General features: G+C 36.9%; 1 protein-coding gene across 1 annotated transcript in view; it reads left to right on the top strand.

Moving 5' to 3' along the window:
- UTRN (utrophin) overlaps nt 1–27,919 on the top strand; it is a 377,071-nt gene that overhangs the window by 130,831 nt on the left and 218,321 nt on the right. Inside the window, exons 39-50 of the mRNA XM_034061252.1 lie at nt 633–785; nt 7,043–7,234; nt 8,871–9,043; nt 12,153–12,303; nt 12,780–12,955; nt 14,127–14,262; nt 16,568–16,717; nt 17,892–17,976; nt 19,562–19,767; nt 20,880–20,997; nt 23,838–24,043; nt 25,469–25,623. Of these exons, the coding sequence (XP_033917143.1) occupies nt 633–785; nt 7,043–7,234; nt 8,871–9,043; nt 12,153–12,303; nt 12,780–12,955; nt 14,127–14,262; nt 16,568–16,717; nt 17,892–17,976; nt 19,562–19,767; nt 20,880–20,997; nt 23,838–24,043; nt 25,469–25,623 (1,901 nt within the window). The remainder of the gene's footprint in view (nt 1–632; nt 786–7,042; nt 7,235–8,870; nt 9,044–12,152; nt 12,304–12,779; nt 12,956–14,126; nt 14,263–16,567; nt 16,718–17,891; nt 17,977–19,561; nt 19,768–20,879; nt 20,998–23,837; nt 24,044–25,468; nt 25,624–27,919) is intronic.

Genomic DNA, 27,919 nt, shown 5'->3' with positions numbered 1-27,919 from the left:
ATGAATTTTGTCATTCCAGAGTTTTAGGGGAGTGGTTTTGATTTTTAAAGTCCTTTTCACAGCTTCAGAGAGGGCCACTCTATATGTATTTACCCAGATGGGTACAGACATTTGGACATTTGCTTTACTTGCTGTGTGAAGAGTGACTACATAAACACGTGTACACAAATATATTCATTGAGTTCTCAGCTGAAGAGGTTTCTGTGATGAATGAGTCTGCTTCTGAACTCTTCTTACTTCCTCTAGAGAGGGTATTATCAGCAATTGTGGACTCTAGAATGTTGTGGTGCTTTCATACACATGCCATATCAAAAATGTTTTTGTGCAGAACAATGGGGATCTGTATTCTTATACTGCTTTTAACTCACCTGAATCATATTAGAGATGATCAGGTGAGGTGTAGCTCGAAGGCAGGGTAGAACCCTCAGGCTGCCTTTGATTACATGTCTGTGCAGATAAATAGGGTATAGCTATTAAAAAAAGAAAAAAAAAGCTGCTATTGCATATTTTGTAATTTGCTTCTTCAAATGGATTCCTCGAGTATTTTTCTTTTTTTTTTTTTAAATAAATAAGATCTATTCTGTTCACTACTTCCTTCTTGCACTATATTTTCCTAATGCACTGGACTGTAGGAGTGCAGACCATTTCAGAGGAGGCATGTGGTGGAACTCTCTCCAGTATTTTCCCACTATAAGAAGGAACATGACAGTCTAATGAAGTGGCTGGATGAGGCTGAGCACCGTCTGCCAGGGCTGCAAGGTGCAGAAGATGAACAAAAACTACAGGTAAATGAAACTTTTTTAGGAGCAAATAGTGAATGCTGTGTATGAGCTGTAGAGATCCATACATTAGGGTCTTACGGCTGTATGATATGTACTTGGAGACAAGTGTTTTCAAACTGACAGCATTATTTTTTCATTAGGAAATTATCTGTGTATACTAGTTTGGGATTTCTCCATAGTCATCATAGGTCCAGAATGTCCCAGCCATCAGGACCACGTTTTAGAATGTGATCTGGGCAGTGTGGTTGACTCAGGACAGTTTCTCTTGTTAGTGTTGCTCACGGGGATTATGCTTAGCTCTTTCTGGTACCCTGGCTCAAACAGGGTATCAAAAGGAATCACCAGCCTGATTCAGTGTCTGGTTGGTGCAGGTATGACAAAAGCCTTGTTTGAAACTTAAATTCAGTGCCTCTGCATCCTGTGGCCTGGATTTTTTAACTTCTGTGGTGCTGCCTTTTGTGGCCTTGGGTGCTTAGGGAGTGATAACCACCCTAATGATTGATACTACTGTATACAATGAAGATTAATAAAAATGACGAAGGTTGAAGTTATTTCTAATAATGTGTGTGTGTGGTTCTTGACAGTTTTACAACTGATTTAATAGGATGTCAGGGTCTGATAAATTTTACTGCCTAGAAAGCTGTATGTCTTCATGTCTTAATTGTTGAGACTGCAGATACTTTCCGTGTTTCTTGTGGGGTTTCTTGTTGGTGTTTTTTGTTTTGTTTTTTATTGTTTTTTTTTTTGGTGTGGTGGTTGTGTGTAAGGTTTTTTGGTAGTGTTTGTTATTTTGTTGTTTGGGGGTTTATTTTTTTTTTGTATTTTTTTTCTCCTTTTCATCTTTCAAAACACTTTGGCTGCATGATAATTACATTAATATTTTAGGCAGTAACAGTGAGGAACACTGTGAAGTAGTAAGTAATTTCTTGGACAAGCTTGGGGGCTAGGCAATCTGTCAAGTACTTCTGGGTATGAAGCTTCATAATTAAAGCTAATCAATCTCTTTTTGACTGCTCTGTAACTTTTTAACCCCGCACCAATTAACTTGGAGGCAGGGGTAAAGTGCTCTAGTTCCCTATAAGACTCACACCACAAAATTGGAATGTGGTGCTATTCATTAACAGCTGTAGTGCTATGTGGCTTCAGGTGCCTGTGACAGCTGTAAAGCTATGGCAGGCAGTCTGCTTTCCTTGGTCATGCAGTATTAGCTATGAAAGCAAACCTTTTCAATCTGCTTCTCTAAAGAGAGGCTTTTTCAGATATAAGCCTCCCATGCAGAGCTGGTCAGCAAAGATGGCCCCAACATCTGTTTAGCTGTCTGACATATGCCTACTCTGTTGGGTCCCCAGGAGTTGCTCCTTGTGTATTATGGTACTTGCATATGAGCTCCTTGGGACCTGACTGATGCCAGGGAATTTGTTTGAATGAAATGGGGATCCATATCTATTTAAAGTAAACCAACATGATTTACTGTTTCTTTTTGACCATCAGCTACTTTGAGTGAATCAACTACTGTATTGAAAAGAGTGCACCTGGATGGTTTCTTTGCTGATGGGAGCAGTCCGGTTGTGCCACCCAACAGATGTTGCTGTTGGTCTCACTGCAGTTTGACTGATCTTCTCTAAGGCAAATCCTTTGCCTCTTATAAAGCCTTTTTGTTAGGGATATACTGCAGCTAATCCCTGGCACTGCTGGTTCCATTCCTGGATTACTGCATTTTTGCTGTCTGGGTGCTGAATGCAGAATATCATGGAAATATGGATTACCATAGCAATTACAATACGCTGTTGATGGAGAAATGTTACCTTTGCTCAGAATTAGTTAAGCTGTGTAAAAATATCCTTATAGTTCCAGATGTAGTTTCTTGGTCTGGCTGAATCAGCTAGAATTTCAGAAAGTGACCACAGTAGTTTTCATTACTGCTGTGAAGCTTGGAAACTGCTGCTTTTGCTTCATGTGTCTGTACCTCCAGCTTTTTGCTATTCGAGCGGTAAGCTGGCCTGTCTCAAGTGGTCTTATTTTACTTTTATGGCTTGTTCTTTCACCTGGTTTACTAATTGATCTTGAAGACCAAAAATGGGACCGTACCATTTCTAAAGGAGAAGTGAAGGGAGAAATAACTTCAAATACCATAATTGTTTTAGATGAACACAGTTACTTCAGAAATTTCTTGGAGCCACCAGACTTGAATTATCTTCAGCATTAAGTGATCCCTAATGTTAAAATTTTGCAGCAGAAATTTCCCCTCCCCAATTTTTACCACCCATGTGCACTCCTGCAGCTTGATGTACTGAAGGTGCAGTGAGCAGAGGAAGAGAAGCCAGTGTTTGAAATGAACACAGGAAAGGGGGGGAAAAAAGATTTCAGCTGCCAAGCTGGAGAGTAGACTCCCAGCTATGGTTTTAAGTAACATGTTATTTATGTTCTCATAAACAAGTGTGAAGGAGAGGATAGTGCTTGAAGGTCATATATATCTATATATTGATTCGCTGGAAGTAGCTGGATCATACATATTCCTCATTCTGTAAGCTTCTAGGGATTATGGAGTTAAGTGTCTCTGAAATATTTGTAACCCTTCTGCATAGCAAGTGCTTCTTGAATAAACTTCGTTTTGCCACAAATCCTGAGCTAGAAAAGCTTTCACTGGAAGTTTGTATCTCGTTGCATTCCTTCTTCTCTTAACCTTGCTTTAGTATTGATTTAAGTTGCTCTGTTCTGATTTGGCTCAGAATGAAGGAAAGGAAAAATTAAACATTAAATTGCAGAGGTAATTAGTTGACTACAGTTCCTGAGAGATTTTCCCAGGTTTTAGAAAATTGTTTTGAAGTGATAATAACTTTGCAGATGGAGAGTTTGCTATTGCAGTCACAGTGCAGTTTTTCCTATAAACTGAAACACAGGCACCATCTTGAAGGCTTTTAAAGTATTATTCCTGTAATAAAGAAAACATGTTTGCTTGCCTACAGGGGAAGGTTCTGGGTTACTTAAATATGAACTATAGGCTACATTGCCCACAAATATATTACTTACTGACTGCATTCATTAACCCAGAAGAAGAAATAAAATGGATACTAGATGTTTAGCTTTGGAAAACATTTTTCTAAAAAGTTGGATATGCAATATTTTGAGTGTGAGAGAGAAGTGGCAAGGAATGGTTGAAAAGTGAGAATTTCTAATCAAAAGCGTATTTATTTACAAAGATAAATAATGTGTGGTGATCTGAGATTAGACTGGGTAAATGCTTTTGGTTAACATGTTTCTGTAGTTAAACATGCGAGGTAAATTATTTAATTTTATGTCAATTTCTTGGGCAATGTTTTCCAAAATCCGTTTGGAAGTAAGTCAGAGCATCTCCTTGAGTTGAATCTTTGGTAGATTTTGTGTAAAAGGGGAAAGGGGAAGAAAATCTGAAATCAAATTCTGAATTGCAGGTTAAACTGGATGCTAAGTATAGAAGGAAACAAATTTTTATTTGACCACTGAATTGCAGTTATTTTTAGCAGCTCTCATCAAGAGGCCTTGTTTATAGAATGTACACTTGTAACTGAGTAGTGCTCTTTTTTATCACAGTCCTTCATTTTTCCTAGTATTTAAAGAGAGATCAAATTTAAGAAACATTTTCTGTCACCACTGAGACTAAAGTAGAAAAGGGCAGTTGAGTCATCAAATCAGATCACCTCCTTTGATTAACTTTTTATTTGTGGGTGCTTAAGAAAAGAGTTTGCTTGCCTCATGTTTCTTTGATTGCCAACCCCCCTAACAAACGAAACCCTAGAAACCAGCTGCTGTGACATTGAGGTGTTTGATTTGTGTGAGAGGGTTGTGTCATACTTCTGCTACTCTTGTTTTTTTAGAAGATGCCAGTCTGCAATGCAAGGTAGAGAACAGCTGAACAATTAAAACTTGGCTGTAATAAAGCACTAATGTGTTTGTAACACATATGCTCACCTTTAAGAAGGAGGGCTGTGAAAGGAGGAAACATCATCTCAGTGATTGGAGGCAGCTGGAAGAGATTAGTGATGGGGTGTGCTCTGCAGGAACATAACCAGGAATTCACTGATTTGCAGAAAAGCAGCAATGTGGCTGGGAATGTTGCTACTGGGGAACCAGAAAGTTTCTGTCTATGTCAGCACTGGCAACAAGTGGAGAACAAGTTTTCTGCATGCCAAGAGATGCTGTTTTCAATCTTGTGCAATTTTTTTCTAATAAGAGACAAAGCAGTGTGTGTGAATTTGAAAGATAATAAAATACAGTGACCTATTTGGGTGAAATCTAGATTCTGGACTGTTACCTATGTGAGAATGGGACTTGTGAGATGATGGAGAGTTAGAGGAAACACCTTGTGAAGATGTGGGCTGCTGTGCTGCAGCAGGCATCCTGGTGTTTGTCAAACCCTAGCTTGTTCCATGTTGCTGGGGAAAAGATACTTTGAATTGCACGAGCTTTGTCTGATTCTTTTGGAGCTGGGACCTCTCCTTCCACAGGAAATCTTACCACTGTCTAAGCCCTGGGGTTTGCTCCAAATTTCAGTGATGGAAGCTAACAAAATATACACAGAGCCTCAAGAGAATGTGTTCGAGGAGCATCAGGGACCAAGATGCTGGATTTGTAGCTAAAGTATATGGAACAATATGTATATGAAACAATAAAGTATATGGTTTTTACTGTGGTCCATGCATACTGTACTGTTACTGATTCAAAAGCAAGGCTGGGTATTTTATGATGCTAGTCTGTAATACTTATTTTCAGTAAACTAAATTTACACTTACGTGCCTGTACATCATATTGCCTTGGTACGCAATAATGACTGAAAGCATGCTATGTTTGGTGGTAAAGGTCTTGTGGAAGTACAACTGTGTCCCCAGTTTCAATACAGGGCTGACTATCTACTTTAGAAAACCCAAAGCATAACCCCCCCAAACTAAACAAAAAGGGAATAAAATTCTTGAGAGCATTTAGTGCATGAGAAAAAATCCTGAATGTTGAATAAGTGAACATACCTTCAATACTGCAGTCTTTTTTCTTCTGCACTACATATGCTACATATGATAGATTCCAGTTTATTTGAGTGACATATTTGAAATGATCAGAAACATGGAGGAGGAGGATACAGACAGGTGTTTGCAAACAACTTGGTTAGTGGGGCTTGATATTACTGATTGTCAGCTGTGATAGTGATTTGCATGTGTGCACCAAGCCCAGACTAATTGCAAAGTAAAATTCACTGGCTGAAATAGCTGTGAACATAAATTCATTCTTTACACTTTTAAGTGTATTTTCAGCTGTTAGTAACTCATACAGTTGAGTGCCTCTGTTACTGTCTTGCTTGACACAAATTCACTGAGTACAGGATGGTGGCTTAGAATTTGCTTGGATTCTTCAGTATTTGCAGGTAGGTTTATTATTCCATTGCTGATTTTAAAGAACTGGCCTGTTTTCAGAGGTGGTAACAGAATTCTGTTGGAAAAGAAAACTTTACAGCAAAAAGTTATTTTCAGTCTTTGGGCTATCTGCTTCACCTGCCTCTGCTACCTTTGCCAGGCATGGCAGAGTATAGCTCTTTGCAGCTGGCTCCCTAATGCTTCAGATCCAGGCCTTCATTTATGGTCCAAGAAAAAGCTCAATTAAATTACTGTTCTTACTTTCTTATCTGCTAACATGGTACTTGGCTATGTAGCTTGGACTTACAGCCAGAGCAGATAACAGCTGCCAAGTTCTTGAGGAGTTAGTGTCTGTTATTGCTGCAAAAAGCATATTGTGGTACTGGTGGAACACTAATTTATTTAAAAACTGATTGAGAAATGTGGGTGGAGGTGGTTACTGAAAAGAATATAGAGAGGGGGAAAAGTGTGCTTCAGTAAATTAGTAAATTCTGGGAGTCCTTGATGTTGAAGGAAGTAGACAGTTGGTTGTAATTACAGCTAGATATACAGGCTTGATTAAGAAGTGTAATTTCTGGAAACAGCAAGGATCAAGGTGAGAGAAACAGCAGTGCCCTTCCCACTTCCCAGAGTCTTAATAAAGAATAATCCAAAATCATTGTGAAGTATGGTATCTACTACTTTCTAACTTTTTTTAAAAATAAATATAGAAACAGTTCTATGCAGAATTGCAGCTTTCTGAGTTTATGCAATTTGCTAGAAATGCTTGTTTTGTCTTTAAATGTAAAAGTGCTTACTCTGAATGCAGACTACTGGTTTGGGATTTTTTCACAAAACTGCTTGTTCTTAGAAATGTAAAATGAGCTTCTGTGTTTTTAGGCAATTCCTGTCCAGCAGAGGTTAAAAGGCCCCTTTGCTGCAGGAGTTAGGAACTTGCCTTTTTCGGCTGAATACTTGGTTGAAATCAACAAAGTCTTACTGGCCATGGCTGATATTGAACTACTGCTAAATGCACCAGAGCTAAATACTGGCATCTATGAAGACTTTTCAACTCAGGAAGATGCACTGAAGGTACTCCATTTCTTATGCATTATGTTCGGAGGGGAGAAGGGAGTAGTAGAAGAAAGAAGACTACCTTAGTGACTGTGTTAGTTGTATTTGTGGTTTTGCTCAGTATATACTGGGTCAATACACATTGGAAATTAAATAACAAAGAGTTTTGTGGCTAATTTTTCCTTTTATGCAGAATCTGAATACAAAGCGGAATGGTGTAGGAGCTGGGGGGTGGGAAGGGTTGGGAGAGGAGGGTTTTACTTCTTTTGTTGGAGAAAATGTGGTTTTCCTCATGCAGTCTACATAATATGTAGAAAAACATTTAAGCTAATCTCCTTATGTTCCTGCTTGGTTTCCTTAATATAGCTGCTGTTCTCTCTGTCATATGAAAACAATTGCTCACATGGGAAGAGTGAGAAAAGGAGATTCTTGACTTTTGTATGAGGCCACAAGATAACATACCAGCTGTGATTAGCAAAGCATAAATTTGTGCTCAATTTTAAGCTCCCGCTTCTCATTGTCACCCAGAAGTGGATTTACCTGTGTGATTAATGATGAGGAAGTAGTTAAAGATTTGCCCTTCTTCAAAAGGGAATGAAGGAATTGTGTTTGAAAATACTGAATCCTGCTATCAAATGTGAGTTAAGTATGTAGAAGTCTGTTGTGGTTAATTTTGACCACACAGAGGACCATGACATGGAGATTCCCACAGAAAACACCCATTGGAATTGGGAATTGCACACGGTGTGATGCAGTTTATATGTATCAGCATGGGTTAGGAAATAGAGTGGAGCTCAGACTTGTGGCAGCCCAGCTTTGCCCCTGAGCAAAAGCTACATAAGCAGTTTCTGCAGCTGATATACAGGTCCTTTGAAAGATTTTAAGAATTTCAGTCCACTTTTCCAACCTGCTTTTCTGTATGCTGAGTATATGCTTTTCTTTTTAATTCTTTCATTTCTTTTTTTTTTTCATTTGGTCCTGGTTTCTAGTCTGATCTTGACATTTTTGTGTGTTCTAAGGATGTTTTCAGAAGAAGTAAATGGCAGAGCATTGTATTTTTAGAAGTGTTACTGTTTTAAATTCAAAATGATAAGTAAATTCCACTGTTTACATGGACTCTGTGCTCCAAATACCAAGGCACTGTTACAATAGCATCTGATTGAAAGGTATTTTCACATCATAGTTCAATGATGTTTGAGGTAGATTGTTTTAACTTTGTCATTTAAATCTAAAACTTTTATGTAGCTTATGCTTTTACAGTTCTGTGCCTATGGGAGGTTGTATGAACTGTAATAAAGTCAGGTTTTGTCTCATTCTCTTACATGAATAAAGAATATGTACAGTGTCTTCATGACCCAGGGGCAGATTTTTTTTTGCGAAGGATGGACTGCCCCTTTGCCTCAGGAACAGATTTGGTATCTAGAATACTTCATACTCATCATAAATGACCTGAGAAGGACGCATTTTTAAAGCTGTGATGGACAATTCAGTTCAGTTGCCAAAACTGATTTAATCTGTAAACTGCTGGTGGTCATGGTCTTTATTGTAGATGCTGTAGATTTTTGGAATGGTATTTTGGAAGTATTACTTTCTTAAGTTTTTGTCTCCTGCTGGTATTGACTTTCCTGATGGCTTGTCATTACTGTGCTTGCAGAACATAAAAGATATTTTGGATAAGCTTGGGGATCAAATTGCAGTCATACATGAGAAGCAGCCTGATGTTATATTAGAAGCATCTGGACCTGAGGCGATACAAATAGGAGATGCACTAACGCAGCTGAATGCAGAATGGGACAGAATTAATAGAATGTATAATGATCGTAAGTGGTAAGTCAAAGATACTTGGTTCCTGTGACCATGTGGCAAATATTTTATTACTTGGATATAAGCATTTTGCAAATATAGTCTAATGATGAAAATAGAATTTGAGAGTAATCAGCTTTAAGAAATTAGTATGACACAATAATTGACAGAATTAGTGAATGTTGAAACAGTTAACATACAAATTGTAGTTTGGGTATTTTTGTGCTTTATAAAATAGAGTATTTGGTTGATAAGACATAAAAATTATGTTTTGTAAAGGTATTGCAAAGCAAAGTTCTAGAAGAAAAATGTTAAGGCATCTTTTACCAAAGAATTAAAGAATACTTTTGAAGGAGGGAAAGAGTTTAAATGGATAGGGAATTTTAAAGTACAGCATGTATGATAGTTGCCTATAAACTTTGTTGTAAGTAACTGAAGATGAGAGATGACCAGAGTAGAACACTGTGGTTGAGAAAACAAGATAATATTGAAGTCAGTGCTTAAGAAAATTTTATTTCCTATTTCCTTTCCACAAATATCAAACAGCTGTAATTTCACTTGTGCCAAAAAGGGGAAAGGGGAAAAGTTAAACTAGGCTTTGATTTCTCCCCACCCTCTACAGAAGATATTCTAAACTGAAAATGCCTTCTTATTTGAATCAACTTTAAATGTTTAAAACCAAACTCAATACCACTTAGTCAAAGTTGGAGCAAAGTGTGACAGCAAGGCATTTTAAGTTGGAATTAGTAGAAGTATGAAAGTGTGTTCAGAAAGTTACCACTAACCTGAAGGTACTGCTGCTGATACTCTAAACAGCAGTAGACACTGAGATTGCTGCTATGCAAAAAAAAAAAAAAAACCTTTTAATGACTGAAAATGATTTTATGAAACTTAAAATTAAATTCAAAGGCTCATACTGTAGTTAATTTGCTTCTATAGTATTTGCTTTTTAATAGTGATACAAGGTAATAGTTAATGAATAAGTTCTGTAGAGCATGAAGTAATGTCTAGCCATGTGCACTTGCTTTGCAGCACCAGAAGTCTGATGTCAAACATCAGTAGTGTATTTTGAAGAGATTGTTTTTAGGGGGAGTGTGTATTATACAAGCTGATGTTTTCAACTCAGAGCAGTAGTGTATGTGTAGGAATATGAAAGTCAGTTGGTGATAGTGTGTAAGCAGAGACTTCTAGAAATTTTGGGCATCTGTATCAGTGTCACATCAAGGTTTAAATTCAGTAGGCAGTGTTGTTTCACTTTCTGTTTTATTTTTCTAAACAACAGTGGTGCCATGTAGGTAGCACTTCCTGCGCTCTTGCTGGCTGCCTGTGGTCACCTTCTGTTTTGGACACAACTGCTGCAGAATCTGGTGCCCATCTGTATTTATATGCCTGCAGCTATTTTGTATGATGCATGCTAAACTTTAGATATGCCTTTTTTCTCTCCTGTAACTTAACTGAAAAGCTTTAACTAATATTCTCCTTTTGTAAGTATGAGTTGAGTTTCATTTACAACTTAAATTTGATTTCATTAAGTAGCCAGGGTTAACCAGAAACTCCCCATTGGAAAAGAGAAATGTATCAAAGAGTAAGTTCAATGTTTATGATTAGCTGGCAAAATGCAAGAGATTACTTCTTCAGCTGGTTTACTGAATACAAATTAATCTTCAACTTCATAAAGCTTGTAAAGCAGTGCATCTTAATGAGAATAATATTGGGTGTGATTTTTATACAAAAGGGACTATTGGACTAGCAATTTCAGCTAAATTGTATGTAGCTTCTTAAATATATTAAGTGCTGCAATTTTAATTTTAATAGAAGGCTGTATTTTGATTAATGAAGACACCATTAGTATCAATATTAAAACACTATTTTGACATTAGTATTTTTATACCCTTTCTGTTACTAACAAGAATTTTTAACCAAGTTTTTTCTTGTTCTTCCTGGTGTTCCAGTAAGTATAAACAAGGAGTCTAGAAGACTCTGTCTTCTTAATCTTTGGCTTTTTTTCTGTTTCTGGAGTGGGCAGAGATTTTGACAGAATTAGGAAAAACATCTTAAGTCTGTGGCATAAAAAGGATTTAGTTTTCACAGGTAGTAATGATTTTGTGACTGAGTGCAAGCTAAATATCTAAACCTTTAATAAAAGCTCTGATGTAGCTAAGCACATGTCGAATTAAACTCTATTTAGCTAAACTTTTAATTGTTCAATGTTCAACTAAGTGCAGTTCACTTCAATTTAACTTGATCATATGTGTAAAGTGAAATGTGTGTGTGTCTATGTGTGTGTACGGGTTTAATACTCTGTGGAGCTGTTCGTAACAATGCTGCTTCTGCCATGGCCTTTGCCTCAGTGCTGAATGTTAAATAAGAAAACAGTGTCAGAAAGGCATAAAGTAGCTTGTTTTTCTTTTCGTTGATTGCTAACTATGCGTTAGCATTATAAAGCAAATAGGGCTGGTTTTGTTTGTTAACATAGTAGAACTCTCATTTTAGTTAAAAGCAGCCTTCTGACTGTGATAATTTAGCCTGTTCAATGCTAGAAGTTGTTGACCTTCATGTTAAACTACACATTAATTTGGGGCCATAAAGATAATAATAATGAAATGCCTGGTAAATTATTGTGTTATTAAATTGTGTAAAACCTACTTATGTGGGCCCACTGGTAATACAGTCATAGAATCAGTCAGTTCTATATAATCAAAATCACCTTCACTTATTTCACACGTTCACAAATTCTAGGCACCAGTACCTCATGGTTTATGAATAATAATTAAAAAAACCCCATAGCAATTAATCTTATTTCATGTTCCACAACATCTGATATCTGAGCCATTTTATGGTAAAGCAAAAAAAAAAAAAAAGGGTTTTACAGAGCAATTTGGTTCAGCTAATCAATCTTTTTATTTTAAGTGATAGAAACAAAAGTTTACTTAGGACAGCCATTTTTTCCTTCAGCTGGAAGTTAAAGGCAATCTGTGCTGTGGGCTGCTGTTATGTCAGAAAGCCTTCGATACTGGCAGTTAGTTAACCAGCCTCTCTGCTTCACAAGGCAGGCTTCTACTCACCAGAGTAGGAATTGTAGCCTTTTTACCAAAATGGTTTGGGTAATTTTTGAATACTTTGTTTTAAACAGTCGCTTTGATAGAGCAACAGAGGCATGGAGGCAGTTCCACTGTGATCTCAATGACCTCTCCCACTGGATAACAGAAGCTGAAGTGTTACTAGCTGATGCCCGAGGTCCGGATGGCAGCCTGGAGCTGCAGAGAGCTGGGCTGCATCAACAGGTATGTGTGATTTGTTCAGAAAATGAGCAAGCTGGAAAAAGTCTGAATTTTTGTCTAAAATTCTAATGTTCTATATAGATTTGAAATGAGACTGAGCATTTACACTTTAAAAAGTGGTAGCTCTTGAAATTTCTTTTTTGAATTGCTGTTTAAAATGATTCTCGGGGAAGAGCTCAACTCCTGCTTATAGTATGGGGGTTTATGATGCTTCTTAGTATGGATGGTTTTGAGATAATTTGATATTTCAAATGTTGGCATAATTTTGGATGTTTCATAAGATTTATGTCATCTTTAAAAACATATTAAACAGTTAAGAAATAAGTATATAAGCATCCAATTTTAAGTAAGATGTCTTTAAGTACCTGTTTTAGTAAAATTATATGCACCCGGGATTCATCCTGCTTAGTATGAGCCACAGATCAAAGTCACTTTAGGTCAGGAAAAAAAATTCTATGTGGCTTTTATGTTTCTGACAGGAACTTCAAGAGGGAGTCAGTAGCCATCAGACCAGTGTTTCAGCATTGAACAGAACCGGGGAAGGGATCATCCAGAAACTGTCCGCTACAGACGGGACCTTCTTACAGGAGAAGTTAGCAGGACTGAATAGGCGCTGGAAAGCAATCACCATGGAGGTCATGGATAGACAACAGAGGTAAGAATTCCCTCAGAAATTTGGGTGTCTGACCAGATCCAATGAGGAGAATCTCATTTAGAAGACTGTGGGAGACAGAGTGCATTTTATTGTGTGCCGTCATTAATCTGAATTTTCCTGATATTGAGAGGTATCTGTTATGAACTGTCTTCTAGACCTGATTTCTCATAAATGCACTTGCAGCTGACTGCTTAGTGAGTCTGGTTTTAATACAACCCACCAAATAACAACCACAAAACTTATTTTCCTATAATTTTTCTTTGTTTTTAAAATAATTTTATTGCTAAGCCAGACTTTTTAAGGAAGAAATGTTTAGCTTTCTCTGACTGAAGCTGAACTGTAAGTATATTACCTTGGTTTCTGTTTTTGCATTGTCAAAGGTATACAAATTGAAACACTTGTGCTGTTCTTGAATTTCCACAATACTAAAAATTAAGATCTTTATGTCTGTGTTTGCAATGGTTTAATCCATCTGATTTTCTAAAGAAAATGAAAATATATTTTGATGTAGCCTTAAATTTAGTTCAGAAGATTAAAGAGCAAGGTTCTCTGAGATAAACTTTCAGTACATCCAATTTTTAGCATATCTGGGAATATAAGGTCCCCTTCTCTGTTCTTACCACTAAAAAATATAGTGAGGATAAATTTCTGGAGCTAATAGGGCTTTTGGAAGCTATTTATATAATTATACATTTTTAACATCTCCTGATATATTCAGAAATGCAATAAGATTTTTCTTAATTGCTTATTTTGAGAAGTTCCATTAAGGATTTGTGTGTTTTTATGGAATTATTTCCTCTGAGGGTTTTGGGGTGTTTCTAGTACTTTCACTAACAGTGGCCTTGTAGTGGTGTCCTGGGTTAAACCAAAAAAAGTGGCTTAACGTGATTAGGCCTGAAGGTGTTGTCATTATTCTCATGTTTAATGTTTTCTGCAGTCTCTTAAAAGTGTCTTTTGTGATTTTTTGGACCTTAAATTTATCTATTTTTAAGGTTGTAATGTTAATTTGCAAGTATCTTGCATTTTGATGATGACTATAGAATCCTTTTGTCTACTAAAATGAATCCTTTAAAAGGGTCCAACCACTGAAAAACACAGCTGCTGTAATGTAGGACTAATGTGCTGTATTCACTGCAGAAACACATGTGGGCTTTTTGCTCTCCTTTTTAAGGCTAAAAGGAGAGAATCAACAGCTGATAGAGTACAGAAAGAAGCTTGATGAGCTGCGTTGCTGGTTGGAAAATGTAGAAAATGCTCTGGACACAAGGTTTACGTTCGACCATGAAGAAAACTTGCAAGAATTACAGGCAAGATTGATTAGTGTGTGTATGTGTATACACATGTATGTCTTGTGCAAAGCATCAGAATGTGGCTTTTGGGAAGTGAATTTTCCCATCATAAATTGCCAAAAAAATATAAATATTATGGTTGTAGAAGACAGTTTTGTGAGAGAACTCACACAGGGAAGTGACATTTCGAAATGAAGTTGGGTTGAATTGATAAGTATGTTAATCTAGCCAGAAGTTGGTGGCTATTTATCAGAAAATGAGAAATACATGTACTACTAATAAAATTTAGTAAGTTGAATTGCACTGAAGATGATGTCCCCAGGTCAACTTTATAGTTGTCAAAACTTTAGCCAAAAGCTGATAAGCTTAAAATGCTAAGTAAGCACTGTTGTCCCATTTACTGGGCAACTTTAATACTTTGTTACATGTCTAAGATTTTGTTTAACCTGTTTTATAAACATAAGGGGTTTGGCCATTTCAGGGGAGTTGGGTGCACATATAAGTGTGTATTTTCCCTTTTAATTTTGTGTCCGGCTTAGACAACAAATTATATTTGGTTTGTAGAATGTGTAAAAGAAAATGTTTCTTGGAATCCTAAAAAAAATGTAAGGAATAATTATTCTAACAAGACTGCTTGCTCATTTTTATTTTTATTTTGTAAATTGAGTAAGTAAATTAAAAAACAAAGAACCAACAAACAAGCAAAAAACCCAAACCAACAAATCAGGTGGAAAGGCTTGGACTTCCAACAGATCTGGAATCTTCTAACTTCAACAACTTTATAATAAAGTTGTGCGTACCTAAACAAACTGACTCATGTCAGTTGAGCATTTTCTGCCTGTGATAAAAGTTTAATTTTTCTTGTCATCTGCCTTAATATGGATGTCTGAAGTGAAAGGTAAAACTGGAGTAAGGGGGGGGAGAAGCAGAATTTGCTAGAGAAACACTGGCAGGGAATTAGGTACCCTTTTGGCCTTGCAAAAGCACTAACATCTGTGCAATTTTGGCTGTGTACATTAAGGAAAGGTAAATTTGAAATAGAACAGGTAATTAGTGAGATTGCTGGGATGTTCAGAAGGGTGAAGAATTAATCTGCAAAGAAACAGCTTTTTTCTAGTCAAATAACAGTGAGAAGGGGTATGATGATGTGAAGAAGAAAGTGTAGGGAAGGTGAGCTATTATTAAAGGGTGGTGTTAGGGAAGTAGGAATACAGATGTTAACTGATCAGTTAGAAATAAATAGTCTGGGAATGATAAAGAGATTTCTAAGTAGTTTCTGGAGTAGTCTCCAATTAGAAAGGATATAATATGTTGATTGGATGGGGCTTTGAGCAACCTGGTCTAGTGGAAGGTGTCTGTGTCCATGGCAGGGAGTTGGACTGGTAGATGATCCTTAAGGTCCTTTCCAACTCAAGCCATTCAGTGATTCTTTGTTTCAAAAAGTCCTTTTAAAGGTAGACCTTTGAAAATTTAGTAAAGGCACTATTTGGTAAAGTTCTTACTTGAGCAAGCTTCTTTGTTTGTTGATCGGCTTTCCAGTCTCTGTTCCTGTCACTTTCCTATGCACACCTCCATAGTACTTGTGTAACACAGATAAGTGTACATAGTGGGGTGGATAAACATGATGTATACTTGCTGTTGTAAATATTTTAAATCTAGGGGTTTAAAAACAAAATCTGTGATTCCTACTCCACAGTGCTTGTGGTCTGTGGGCAAATAACAGTGCAGTTAATTTAAAGTCAGTGAACAAGCATAAGCTCTTTTCTTATTCAGGATCTTGCCTTCACTTTCATGTTCAAAGAGAAAGAAGGCAATGGAACATTGATCAAAATGAAGATATAAAGTTATGTTTAGTTTTTAAATATCTTTAGAGTACATTTCCTTAAGAAACAAGTATCTTGTAGTGATCTACCATGTATTTGTATAATGCATGTCAGAAGTAGGCCCTTAGTCATTAATTTCTTTTAAAAACAAATGCAGGCAACAGTTGATTGACAATGCGTTGCCTTTTTTGGATATGTATGGTACGTCCAGAACTGATCAAACAGAAGCATCTTGTGAGGTAAGAATCTGTGCATGATGTGAAGCTATATAGGTACCTTGTCTATTTGCAGTTTTGTGGATTTTTCTAGTTAGCAGTAAATGTTGATATTTGAAGAAATGTTTTAGTAATTTCTAGATAGAGCATAGAAATGGAAATAGAATCTTTTCTGGTACATATTTCCAGGGAAATTTCTGAACATTTGGAGGTAAAGGAAAACTCCTCCCCTACTTAAGCATATACATATTTTGCTTCAGTCTAAAACTCTTCTGTCCCTTTTAGGTCTTAAGTGAAGAAATGGAAGTACAGGGAGAGAAGCTGGAATGGCTGAATAGAACTGAACCTGAAGTACTTTTGGATAAAGATGTTGATCTTCAGGAAAAAGACAAACTTTCCAATTGCCTGCAGTCCCTCAATGTGAGGTGGAATAAGGTGTGCATTTCTTTGACACTGGGTATCTGAAGTTGGAAATACAGTAGTGTACTTGGAATGGTTGTTATCCTTTACATGTATCTGTGACATGTATATAAAATGTCTTGTAAGCCGTGCAGGCACAGTCAGGAAAGGTACCCCAATCCATGTCTAAATGAAACACTGGTGGACATTTTTCCATCACAATGAGTTAGTTTAGCTACCTTAGGGTCTTTTGTATTGGTTTTCTTTTGTATTGGTTTTATTTTGTATGGGTTGTCTTTTAAACAGCTGGATCAAAAATATTTCAGGTGAAGCAAACAGTAATGTCTTAACTTGAAACTGAGAGAGTCACAGTAAATCTGAGCTGTATAGGAAAGTTGAACATTTGCAGCAGTTAAGAGGAAAACGAAGATGTGTTAAATCTTGGTGAAAAAATCTTATCGATTGTGTCTAGGATTCTTCTTCAGTATAACTGCTGTAAAATAGAACTTTAGTATTCAGTCTCATTGGCAAGTATATGAGAACTCCTCACTGTTTGGAGTAAAACCAGATACATTTTATCCAGTAGAGCCTGGAGATTTAAGTGAAAACTGAACAGAATTATTGGGATTGTATTATGGATCAGAGTGGTAGCAAATTGTTGGGGAAAGGATTTTTTGTTTGTTCAGGGAAAGAAAAAGATCTGTTTTAACTTACTCAGCTATGAAAATGCGCATTCCCCCTTTTGTTTATTACATTTCCATCACTGCCTTTTAAAACCTTTTAAAAAGCAAATTAGGAAAATTTATCTTTATTACAAGAGGTTAGTGTATTTTCTTTTAAAATTAATTGTGTTTATCTACTTTCCTGTCACTGACCACAAATTATGCTTTGCATCATCTCTCCTTCAAAATGTACTCAAATAATGAGACACACCTTTGAAGCTCAGGCAGTGAAAGACATGTAAACCTGTCTACAACAGTTCATTTATTTCCATGATTTAGGTAAGACACTGGAATGTACTGAAATAACAGTTTTGAGCACCTCTTGGCATCTTTATTGTTTTTAAATGATACCTTAAAATAAGTCTTTGATATATATCTTGGCATTGTAGCAAGCATGGTGTAGAATATTTTGTCTTCTAGAAAGCGATGGCATTTTGCTTTTACTATAGCTTGTCTTACTGTTTTTATTCCTCTCTGCTTGACTGTAGGTGTTCAGAGAAGTGCCTGCCAGAGTGAGAGAACTGGAGGCATTTGTTGAGCAGTCTCGTCTTGTTACACAGACAGTGCCTTCTGGTGAGTGACCAGTCCTGTTGTGTTTAAATGCATTGAGTTTAATCTCATTTGTGGTCAAAAGCAATCCAAAAAGGAGAACCTTCCTCATGAACTTAGACAAGCAGAAATAGGAAATACTGTCCATTGCTGTACTTGGGCTACCTTCATGTTACTGTGGGAGAAAGAAGGAAACGTTTGGTTAGGGAAAAAGTTGCCCTACAGCTCAGGACTGGGAGAGTCCTTTGGGATTCTGTAAGAGTCTTGAAATGTAGGAATTTTTAATAAAGCTCAGGCCTCCTCCTCTGGAACCCAGTGTACTAGGAGCAGATTAAAAACCAAAATAGCTGTGTTTGTGACAGCCTGCAAATTTGTGCCTTGTCATGCCATTCAGTAATTAAGATCCACAAGAAGCTTTCCCCAGCAAATTATTTGTAAAGTATCTCCAGCATGCAGATTCTCTGCAGTCCTATAAATAAAGACCATTCTGCATCTTTCAGTTCAGCAGGGACTCAGATAGGTCTTTCTCATCTGCTAGATACTTATCTTCCTGATTCTTGTAGGGGAAAGCTGTCTAAATATGACACATTCTTGTATCAGACACTGACACTGGCTGTCTTTTCAAGTTGTTGGAGGCGGATCAGCAGAGTGTGAACAAAATGCCTGTCTCTTTTTTAAAAAACTAGATGAAAAAAGGCAGCCTTTGCCTGAAAGATTTTGCATCTTGAACTTCAGTATATTAACTTTTTTTTTTTTTTCAATCCAGCAGTGGTAAACTATTTAAAGGAGGAAAGCCAAATCTTGTTGAAGCCTTGCAAAACCTTGATTCAGCTTGTTTTCCTTTCATACAGGGTGTTAAGTAAAGCTTCTGTATTCATTGGTTGGGACAAGTGTGTAATATTCATTCTTCATCTTGATTTAACTTAGTATTTTCTCAGAACTGGAACACAACCAACCACAGCTTCTGAAGTGAACCCTACTGTTCAGCTGATTTTTTTTTTTTTTTGCATGTCAGGTTAAAAAAAGGATGGGGCTGAACTAGCAGGCATCTGTCCCTTCTTAGGACAGTTGAGTATTGCCAAATCCATGAAGCATCCTATTGCAGTATCTTGACTTGTGCTATTCTGAGTTACTTGTGAATTCTGAGCCAAGAGTGGGGGAAACCTTTCTGCCATTTAATACAAAAGTGATGGAGACAACTATAGACACTTAAATTAAAAGATTAGGATTTTATGCCTGATAAGGGTCAGTTCCCTTTTGTGTTAAAGAATGTTTAGCTTCAGTCCGTTAGATTTAATGTCATTTTGCCTTTGCAAGTTTTGTTGTTTGATTTTAGTTAGCCTGAATCATTTGGGTCTTTGGCATGCAATGAAATAATTCATAGCCCTAAAAAAAACCCACAAAGTGGGAGGGAGGGGATGGTGGTGGTGGTGAAGGAATTCCTGGTTAGTTTCTGGTGTTTAAAATGCCTCAAGTACAAATGTTGCTGAGCTTTCTCTGTAGATGCTTTTGTATATTTAAAGCAATCACAAAAAAAAACCTGTAATTCCCACAGTTTCACATGTGGCCATGACATTTTTTTCAACAAAACCCCCAAACTCTGTTCCAGACGTCCAAAAGGTGGTGCTAGTATCTTCTTCATTGGAAGTTCCTGTTAAGGCTCAGCAAGCTTTGGAACTTTCTGCACCTGCTGATCTGGATAAAACTACAACTGAACTGGCTGACTGGTTGGTATTGATTGACCAGATGCTCAAGTCAAACATAGTCACCGTGGGAAATACCGAGGAGATCAATCGGACTATTGCAAGAATGAAAGTATGTGTTTTTGTGAAGGCTAGTGGATTGGAAAATTGACTCACACTTTAATAGCTTGTACATTCGGTAAATGACTTGCATGTGTTTAAAGGAAAAAGAAACTGACTGTAGTAAATGTTTAGCTTGAAAATTACACTTTAAATGCCCCTCTTCTCTCTACTATTCCCTGTTAATTCCTGTGTCGCTGTGTTTGTTTGTTTTAAACAAAGCACATAGAAAATACCCCCTGAAAATGACATCTTTTGTGGAATGTATACATAGCTCATGCTGAATCCTTTGAGCAGGTTCATATTTGCTTGGAGGGGGTGACCTTTATGATCCACTCTTTAGTGGTTTCTAATTAGTTCTGTTGTAGTGGTGTTAGACTAAACTGATTTCCAGGGACATACTAAAATTATTAACAGTTGTACCATGAATGCTTATGATGTAAATATTTATTTCTGTTGATAGCTCATACTATGCTGAGCCATGGGCAGTATTTGAGATATATGCTGTAGGTTCATTTTATTTGACTTGATATCAATTAACATGCGTGACTCTAGAGTAAAAGCCTCAGGCTGAACAAATGCTAAACTGTTTCTGTGGGTGTCTAACATAATCTGGAATTTGAAAGAATAATTTGATGTACAGTAGCTTTGGAAACACTTTCTTCTAACTGTATTGTATTTGTAATGTGGTCTTCTGGTACACTGCTGTAGTGAAATAACTATGGTTTTTATATAATATATAGTCTGAGTGTTCCTTTCTGGTTTTTTCCTCCTCCATCTCTCCCTTTACACCTTCCCCTCCTCCCAGTATATAAATGATCAGAGCTTGATAAGAGAAAAACAAGTTACAGGAGAATTAAAAATAGATATTGGAAAACAGTGTGCAATGACTGTGGTAACTGTGTGTGTTTGTACAGGTTAACCTTCACCTCTGGATTTTCAGTAACTATAATTCAGAATAGTTTTCCTTTTAAAGCAGTGGTATAATAATGTGACAGTTTAAGGGTTAAAATAATGATGGCAGCAGCCATATACTTGTAGTGACACATATGTGTTTTGCTTTATCTACAAATAATACAGATGATGTTAACTAAATTAATTAAATCATATCCTAATTCTCAACAGATAACAAAGGCAGATTTAGACCAGCGGCACCCTCAACTGGATTCTGTTTTCACATTGGCTCAGAATTTGAAAAATAAAACTTCCAGTTCAGACATCAGGACAGTGATCACAGAAAAGTGTAAGTTTCTCTATTCGGTGTTTGCAAATACAACATTTCCGTGGGAATAAAATAATCTTCATATCTTGTTAAACTCTTGATTTTTGAGCCTAGCTGAAGTTGCCTTCCTTGGACAAACTGAAAACTTATGAGATAAATAGCTTTTACTCTAACAATCTAATGAGAATTGCCTCTTGTTTTCTTGACCGGCCCTTTTTTTTCCAAGTACAAAGGTAAATATTTTTGCTGGGATTTCAAAATATGTTATGAAGAATTTGAGTTGACAGACACAGACCCACGAATAAGGATTTCTGTTATTTATTAATAGAAGGAACTAATTGTGCATCTTTATTTTTGTTGAGCTATGAGGCACTGGACAGTTAGTGAAGAGGATGACTGTATCGACTTAAGGTGATAACTGTGCATGTATTTTCAAAATTGTTCATTGATATAGCTTTTAAATCACTGATCTGTATTTGAAAATTGAGCTTCCAGTTTAAAGGTCCACAGCCCCTTTGAATTTTACTTTTTTTTACTGGTACTTATGAAAGCAAAACATACAACTGGAACGACTGGAAAATAAGGGAAAATTTATTATTTGGACTCTCAAGTTAGAAAATACATGCAACAGAAAATACAGTATCACAGAATCATAGAATAGTTGGGTTGGAAGAGACCTTCAGCAGTCATATAGTCAACCCTTCTGCAGTGAGCAGGGGCATCTTCAACTGTATGACATTGCTTAGAACCACATCCAGCCTGGCTGTGAATGTCTCCAGGGATGTGGCATCTATGACCTCTCTGGGCAACCTGTTCCAGTGTTTTACTATCTTAAGTGTAAAAAATTGCTTCTCTATATGCCAATACTTCTCTATGCCAATTACTGCACAAACAATGCGAATTGAAAACATAGTCTCATCAGGGATTCTTTCCAGTCTTTCTGCCTATCATACTAGACTGGTGCCTGTGCTGCTTTTGGCTGGGATAGAGTTAATTTTCTTACTAGTAACTGCTCCAGTGCTGGGTTTTGACCCTGACAACTTTCTGTAGGAACCTACCTGTTGAACCCACTGAATGCTGATGATACCAAGAGTTTCACTATTTTTCTGTCCTGTTATGGTGAGGACTAAAGAGAGGGGAAATCTGGCAACAGTGCAGAGAGTAAAGTTAACCTGGCCATTATTTGGGAAAAATATATCAAGAAATATTCTTTCTGCAATAAAACTATGAAAACATCAAATACCCATTTCAACCAAGTTGCTGTTGTAGGCAGCTGTTTCTCAGGGATATTTTTTCTTTGGAGCTTTGTGGGGAGAGTCTACACACTGAAGGGCTTTTTCTCTGCTCATTAGCCAGCACACAGGGTTATAGTCTTTTTACTCCTGCTGGTTTTGCTTTTGCTATTTTTGGGAAGCCACTGATCTCTCCCAGCAGCTGCTGGTTTCCTTTGAACATACTCTTTTATGCAATACAGTAACAACTTTCAACTTTATTTTATTTATTATATTTTTTTATGAAAACCAGATAATTATTTGCTGTTGGGTAACTGAAGCTTTAGTCTAAGTTTTCATTCAGGATGACTTGTGTCACACCTGAAAATTAATCCACAAGTTGCCTAAGGGTTGAAATTAAGGAATTTGTATTGCACAGATTACTGAGTTTGTCCTCCAGTAATAGTTATACTGACAAGTGGGCTTTACTGCCACAGTCTTTGAGAGCCTTGTGAAACTAAACAGGATATTTTAAAATGTGTTAAAGTTAAGAGATCTTCCCAAGCAGGTCAAGCATAATGGCTTTGTATAATTGTAAAAGGTTAAAATTGTGGAAGATTGAAGTGATTTGAGTATCAAGTGTATTAGATTTCTAATAAAATTGTGTACTCACTTCTAAGATGAATATATTGGATGTAATTTTTTTGCTTGCTTTTTTACATTCACTTTTTTACTTTTTAGTACTTGTTACGTAATGTGTTCCTAATAACTGCCATGACAGGTAATAGGGAAACCTGTTTCCACCTCTATAGACCTTCAAGTAATATGCCTTTTTTTTAGGTCTGTAAATATTATGAAAAAGGTATGATGCTACTCTCTTCTCTCTGAAGACAGACTTACTCCTTTCCATGATACACTATTTTTGTTCTAGGCTCTTGTAAGGTTGTTTTTTTTTTTCACCCTTTGTTTATTGATTGATAAACAGGCTTTAACCTTTATGTATTGTAACTACTGAGAGAGGAATAGGATACTTGAAGGAAATGGGGTTATCCATAACTTCTCTCTTCTGTTGTGTAATAGAAACCTGTGGTGGAATGGAAGTGCTAAAGTAGGTTACTAGGAATCTTTCTATTTTGGCTAAAATAGTAGCACAGGTGTCACTAGACAGCCTTCAACACACAGTGGTCTGGAAAATCTGGTTCACTTTGTAAAACCTATCCAGATCTAAACAGTATTATTTCTTTGTATTGGTTTAAGTTGCAGATGCATAAAGATGACTTGCTGGTGTGGCCGTCACCCTAAAACTGTGCTTCTTGAAGCCCCGCTGCTGGCATATCTCTGCAGTACAGCCATGGCAGATTTGCCTCCCACATATGTGTGCGTCAAAAGTAAAATAACACCTTTTAAAAATTCCAGAATTAGTTGTTACCTGTATGCTGAGCTGCTTAAAAAGAAGTAGACAAACACCTGTATATTTAATTTGCTTGGGTGAAATATGTAAACTTCATGGGAAACTAAAATACTGAATATGCAAACTACTGTGTGTGATAATTTATTACATTATTGCCTCTTATCCTGAGAATTAAGTAGTAGTTATGGCTACTTGTTTGTTTGCCTCAGTGTTTTCATATTCTGTATTGTCCTCCACAGTGGAGAAGGTGAAGAACCAGTGGGACAATACCCAGCATGGTGTGGAGGTGCGGCAGCAACAGCTCAAGTACATGCTGACAGACAGCATGCAGTGGGATGAGCAGAGGCAAGAAATGGAGTACCTCATGGAACAGTGTGAGATCCGTCTGCGTATGCTCATGCAGGCCCCAAAGGAGATGCTTGCCAAACAGATTTCAGACAACAAAGTAAGATCATCTACACTTCTTTTTTTCCCCCATACCAGACTCTTGGTCTGTGTAATGCTACTGATTTGGCAATTCTTTCTCTTTTGGAGATGATATATTCTAAATTGTCTCTTATTTTAATATGTCAGAGTTCCTTAGAATAGCCTTCTGGGAGGGAAGCAGGTGTCACGTGCATGTGTGTCTTTTTGTAAGTGTAGTTGAAATGAGTATAGTGTAGCATCAAATATATGATACTATGCAAAAGCTTGAACCTCAGAACAATAAAAGTTTAATCATACAGTTCCAGAACGCAATATGTATTACTTCATAAAAACCTATTAACAATAGCTTAGTAAATCCTGGAATGAATGAGCCAAGGCATTTAAAGTTATCCTGAATTTCACTTCTGATGGATGACAGGTCTATTTACAACACTTCTTTTTTCTTCCTCAGTCCTATGCAATCTTTGCTGCTTTTCATATCACAGTAAACCTGCTGTGATAAATCAATAAGTCTGATGTTCTTTGTTCTGGTGGCTGCCAGAAAAAGGGCAGGCTGTATGTGGCACAGGATGAGAACTAAAGAGACAAATTGGTAAGGAGGGACTCTTACAACTGCAGTATTCAAACCAGGCTATAATAGTTTAAAAAAGTGTTTGTGTGTGCACACACACACATATATATATATTAATGAAGAGATAACACAGGGAGGCAGCTGGGTATGGAAAGAAGCAGAGAGCAACAACAGTAAAGTTGAGTGCTTTTTATTGTGTTTCTTTGCATGTGTAGAAATTTGAAAATGGACTATTAGATCTGCTTTGCTTTCTTAAGTGAAAGTAGGCCTATGCCTGAACATGGAGTAAGGAGTTCAGAAGATACAACTGGACATACAAATACACAAATACATTTTTGCATTTAGAAATAATTTTGCGTTCCTAATTCTGTGAAGTCAAAGCACATTATGAATATCCTGCCACAGTAAGCAAACACATATATTTTCTTCATTTGAAAACAAAGAACCTCACAAAACAATGACATTAAAATCTCATGCTGCACACTTCATTTATGCCACTCTTAGCTGCCGCTTTTATAATTATTATCATAATTTAAACTTATTCATGCTACTAAAAATAAGGAAGTGTTTTTACTTTTGTTACCAGTGAAACACAGAAGAGCACTTTTCTAGCCTTCGGCAGTTCCGGCAAATGTATTTTTAGCTCACCTATTTGTGTTTTGATTGGTTTATTGTCAGGATGCTTAGTATCTGTAGATGTTTCTTTTTAAAGACTTTTCTTGTAAATGAAAATATGCACATTTTCTTGTTTAAGAAAGGAAAAGGCAAACAAAACTAGAAGCAAAAAGAAGGGCTTTATAATATGATAAAATGCATGAAAAACAGTAGTCTGATTTTTATTTTATTCTGTCTCATTCTGGAACTGCTTTTTAGCTGTTAGTACAGGATTTGCACAGAGGTGACATCACGGTAGCTGCATTCAATGATCTGTCAAATAAACTTCTACGAGAATATCGTGATGATGACACAAGGAGGGTGAAGGAAACCACTGACCAAATGAACACTTGTTGGGTTAATCTGAACCAAAGGTAATTACAAGATTTCAGTCTGTATGTAAGCTGTTCCTCTCTTAAACTTGTATCCTATTATAAATATGCATGTGTATTGCAGTCTCTGTCTCCTTTACTGCTGCATTTAGGGTTATTGTGGATAATTAGTCAATTACAGTGAAGCTGGTTTGCATTTTGATGATTGAAATTTCCACAGTTCACCATGAAAGGCTTCTGGTATGACTTTGCTTTCATCTGGTGGTTTTTTTTAAGGGGGGGAAAGAAAAAAGTGCTTCTCATATTTGGTCTTGGGTTTGCTCATGGCTATTCTCTAGTGTCTTTGAAGAGTTTCTCTTCTGTTTCTTGATGTTGATATGCTTTATGTATTTTAGTTTGTTGCTGTGCTTTCTTTTCAATAAGTCTGTAACTATTCAGCTTGGTCTTCCAGCACATTAATTCATTATGGCCTTTCACCTGATGGGAACACTTCCCTGAATGGGCCTGCACTTCTGGTTCCAGAGTATGATTGTTCTGGCACTCCCATCTAGAAAATACTCAAGCTACAGGAACTGAGACTAGTTGAAACTTAATGCTTTCTATTTATCCTCTATTAGGACATACTTGCAAATATGTCTTGATGAAAACATGGTATTTCCTTATGCATAACATTTTTTTTCCTGCAAGGTAACCTAATCTCCTCAGAAATTCTTTATCATATTTGACAGACAATTAACATTTAGAATAGTGTCTGACTCAGTGCCTGCAGCTAAAAAGATGATATGCTTTGTGGTTAGAGGGACAGAAAAGAAAATTGATCCTGTGCATATGGGAGTGGTGGAGATGCACACATGCACAGACTTTGGTTGTCATATATGTGCAAGTGAAAACTTTTTTTGTAATGAGATGGTAGCTAAGGGAATAAAAATCCTAGGTAATAAAGCTTCCAAGGTTAATGTTATATCCAGGTGAATGAGAGGAGGAGAACTTCCTAGAATCATAGAATTACAGAATGGTTAGGATTGGAAGGGACCTTAAATGATCATATAGTTCTAACCCCCCTCCAATGGGCAGGGACACCTTCCACTGGATCACGTTGCTCCAAGCCACATCCACCCTAGCTTTGAACCCTTCCAGGAGTGGGGCAGCCACAGCTTCTCTGAGCAATCTTCAATGTCTCACCACCTGCATGAGGAAGAATTTTTTCCTCATATCTAATCTAAATCTACCCTCTGCCATCTTAAAGCCATTCCCCCTTGTCCTATCAATGCCTGCTCTTGTAAAAAGACCCTCTCTGGATTTCTTGTGGGCCCCCTTTAGGCACTAAGAGGCTTCTGTAATGTCTCCCTGGAGCCTTCTCTTCTCCAGGCTTAACAAGCCTGAAGGTGATTCTCCCCCTCTACTCTGCTTTTGTGAGACTACACCTGGAGTACTTTGTCCAGCTCTGGGACACCCAACACAAGAGGGACGTGGACCTGTTGGAGTGAGTCCATAGAATTCTGTGATTCCATGACCTGTAAAGTGGAACCAGTTTATTTTAAAACTATTGCATTAAGAGACTAAAGTTCCCCAGCTTGACACTGTAAGTTGGATGCTTTGCTTGGTGGCTGTTTACATTCTGTTTTAATGTTTCAGAGTGAAACTGTAGTAATTCTGTGTGGTAGTTCTGCCTCAGTAATGGATTATAGTTGCTGTTTATACTGTTGCAGATGTTATTTTCTGACTCTCTTTTGATCGCACACTTGTATGCATTGTAGACTTTTAATTTAAAATGCAAAATTAGTCTTGTGCACAGAAACCTGAAATGGAGCCATTAAAACACAAAGAGTAGAGTTAGAATGTTCTTTTTCTTGGACATGTCTTTGCTAAGAGCATCTGCTTAGACATTCTCCACTGTCACTGTGCTAAGTGTAATTAGCTGCATCTGTCAAAGATTTTTTCAAGTTCTCCTTACATTAAATTTTTACATCATGGATTTACCCTCTATTTTTTGAGGCTGTTCTAATTTTATTAGAAATCTTTGAAAACTTGAATCATCTTCATATAACATGGAATACTGTTAATCTGTAGCACAGAATTCTCCAACATTTTCTATTTTAGATTTGTGGCCTTCGTTGGAAGGAAAAGAAACTATTTGAGTCTGCTTTGTAAAAGTTTAGCTCGCTACTGCTATACTTTTTAAAAGCACCCATACAGTCTTAGAACATTACTTGTAAGTCTGTTAATTTATGCTGCTGGAGTATGTATTTAGTGAAAGGAATGTTTTTCAGCTTTAAGTCAAATATCATGATACAGTAGGAATGTAATAGGATTTCATTCTTTAATTTAAACCAAGTAG

Source organism: Melopsittacus undulatus, chromosome 3 (genome assembly GCF_012275295.1).
Source record: "Melopsittacus undulatus isolate bMelUnd1 chromosome 3, bMelUnd1.mat.Z, whole genome shotgun sequence".
Taxonomy (NCBI): Eukaryota; Metazoa; Chordata; class Aves; order Psittaciformes; family Psittaculidae; genus Melopsittacus; species Melopsittacus undulatus.
Note: the sequence above shows the minus strand (reverse complement) of the source record. Positions and strands in the feature narration are given on the sequence as shown.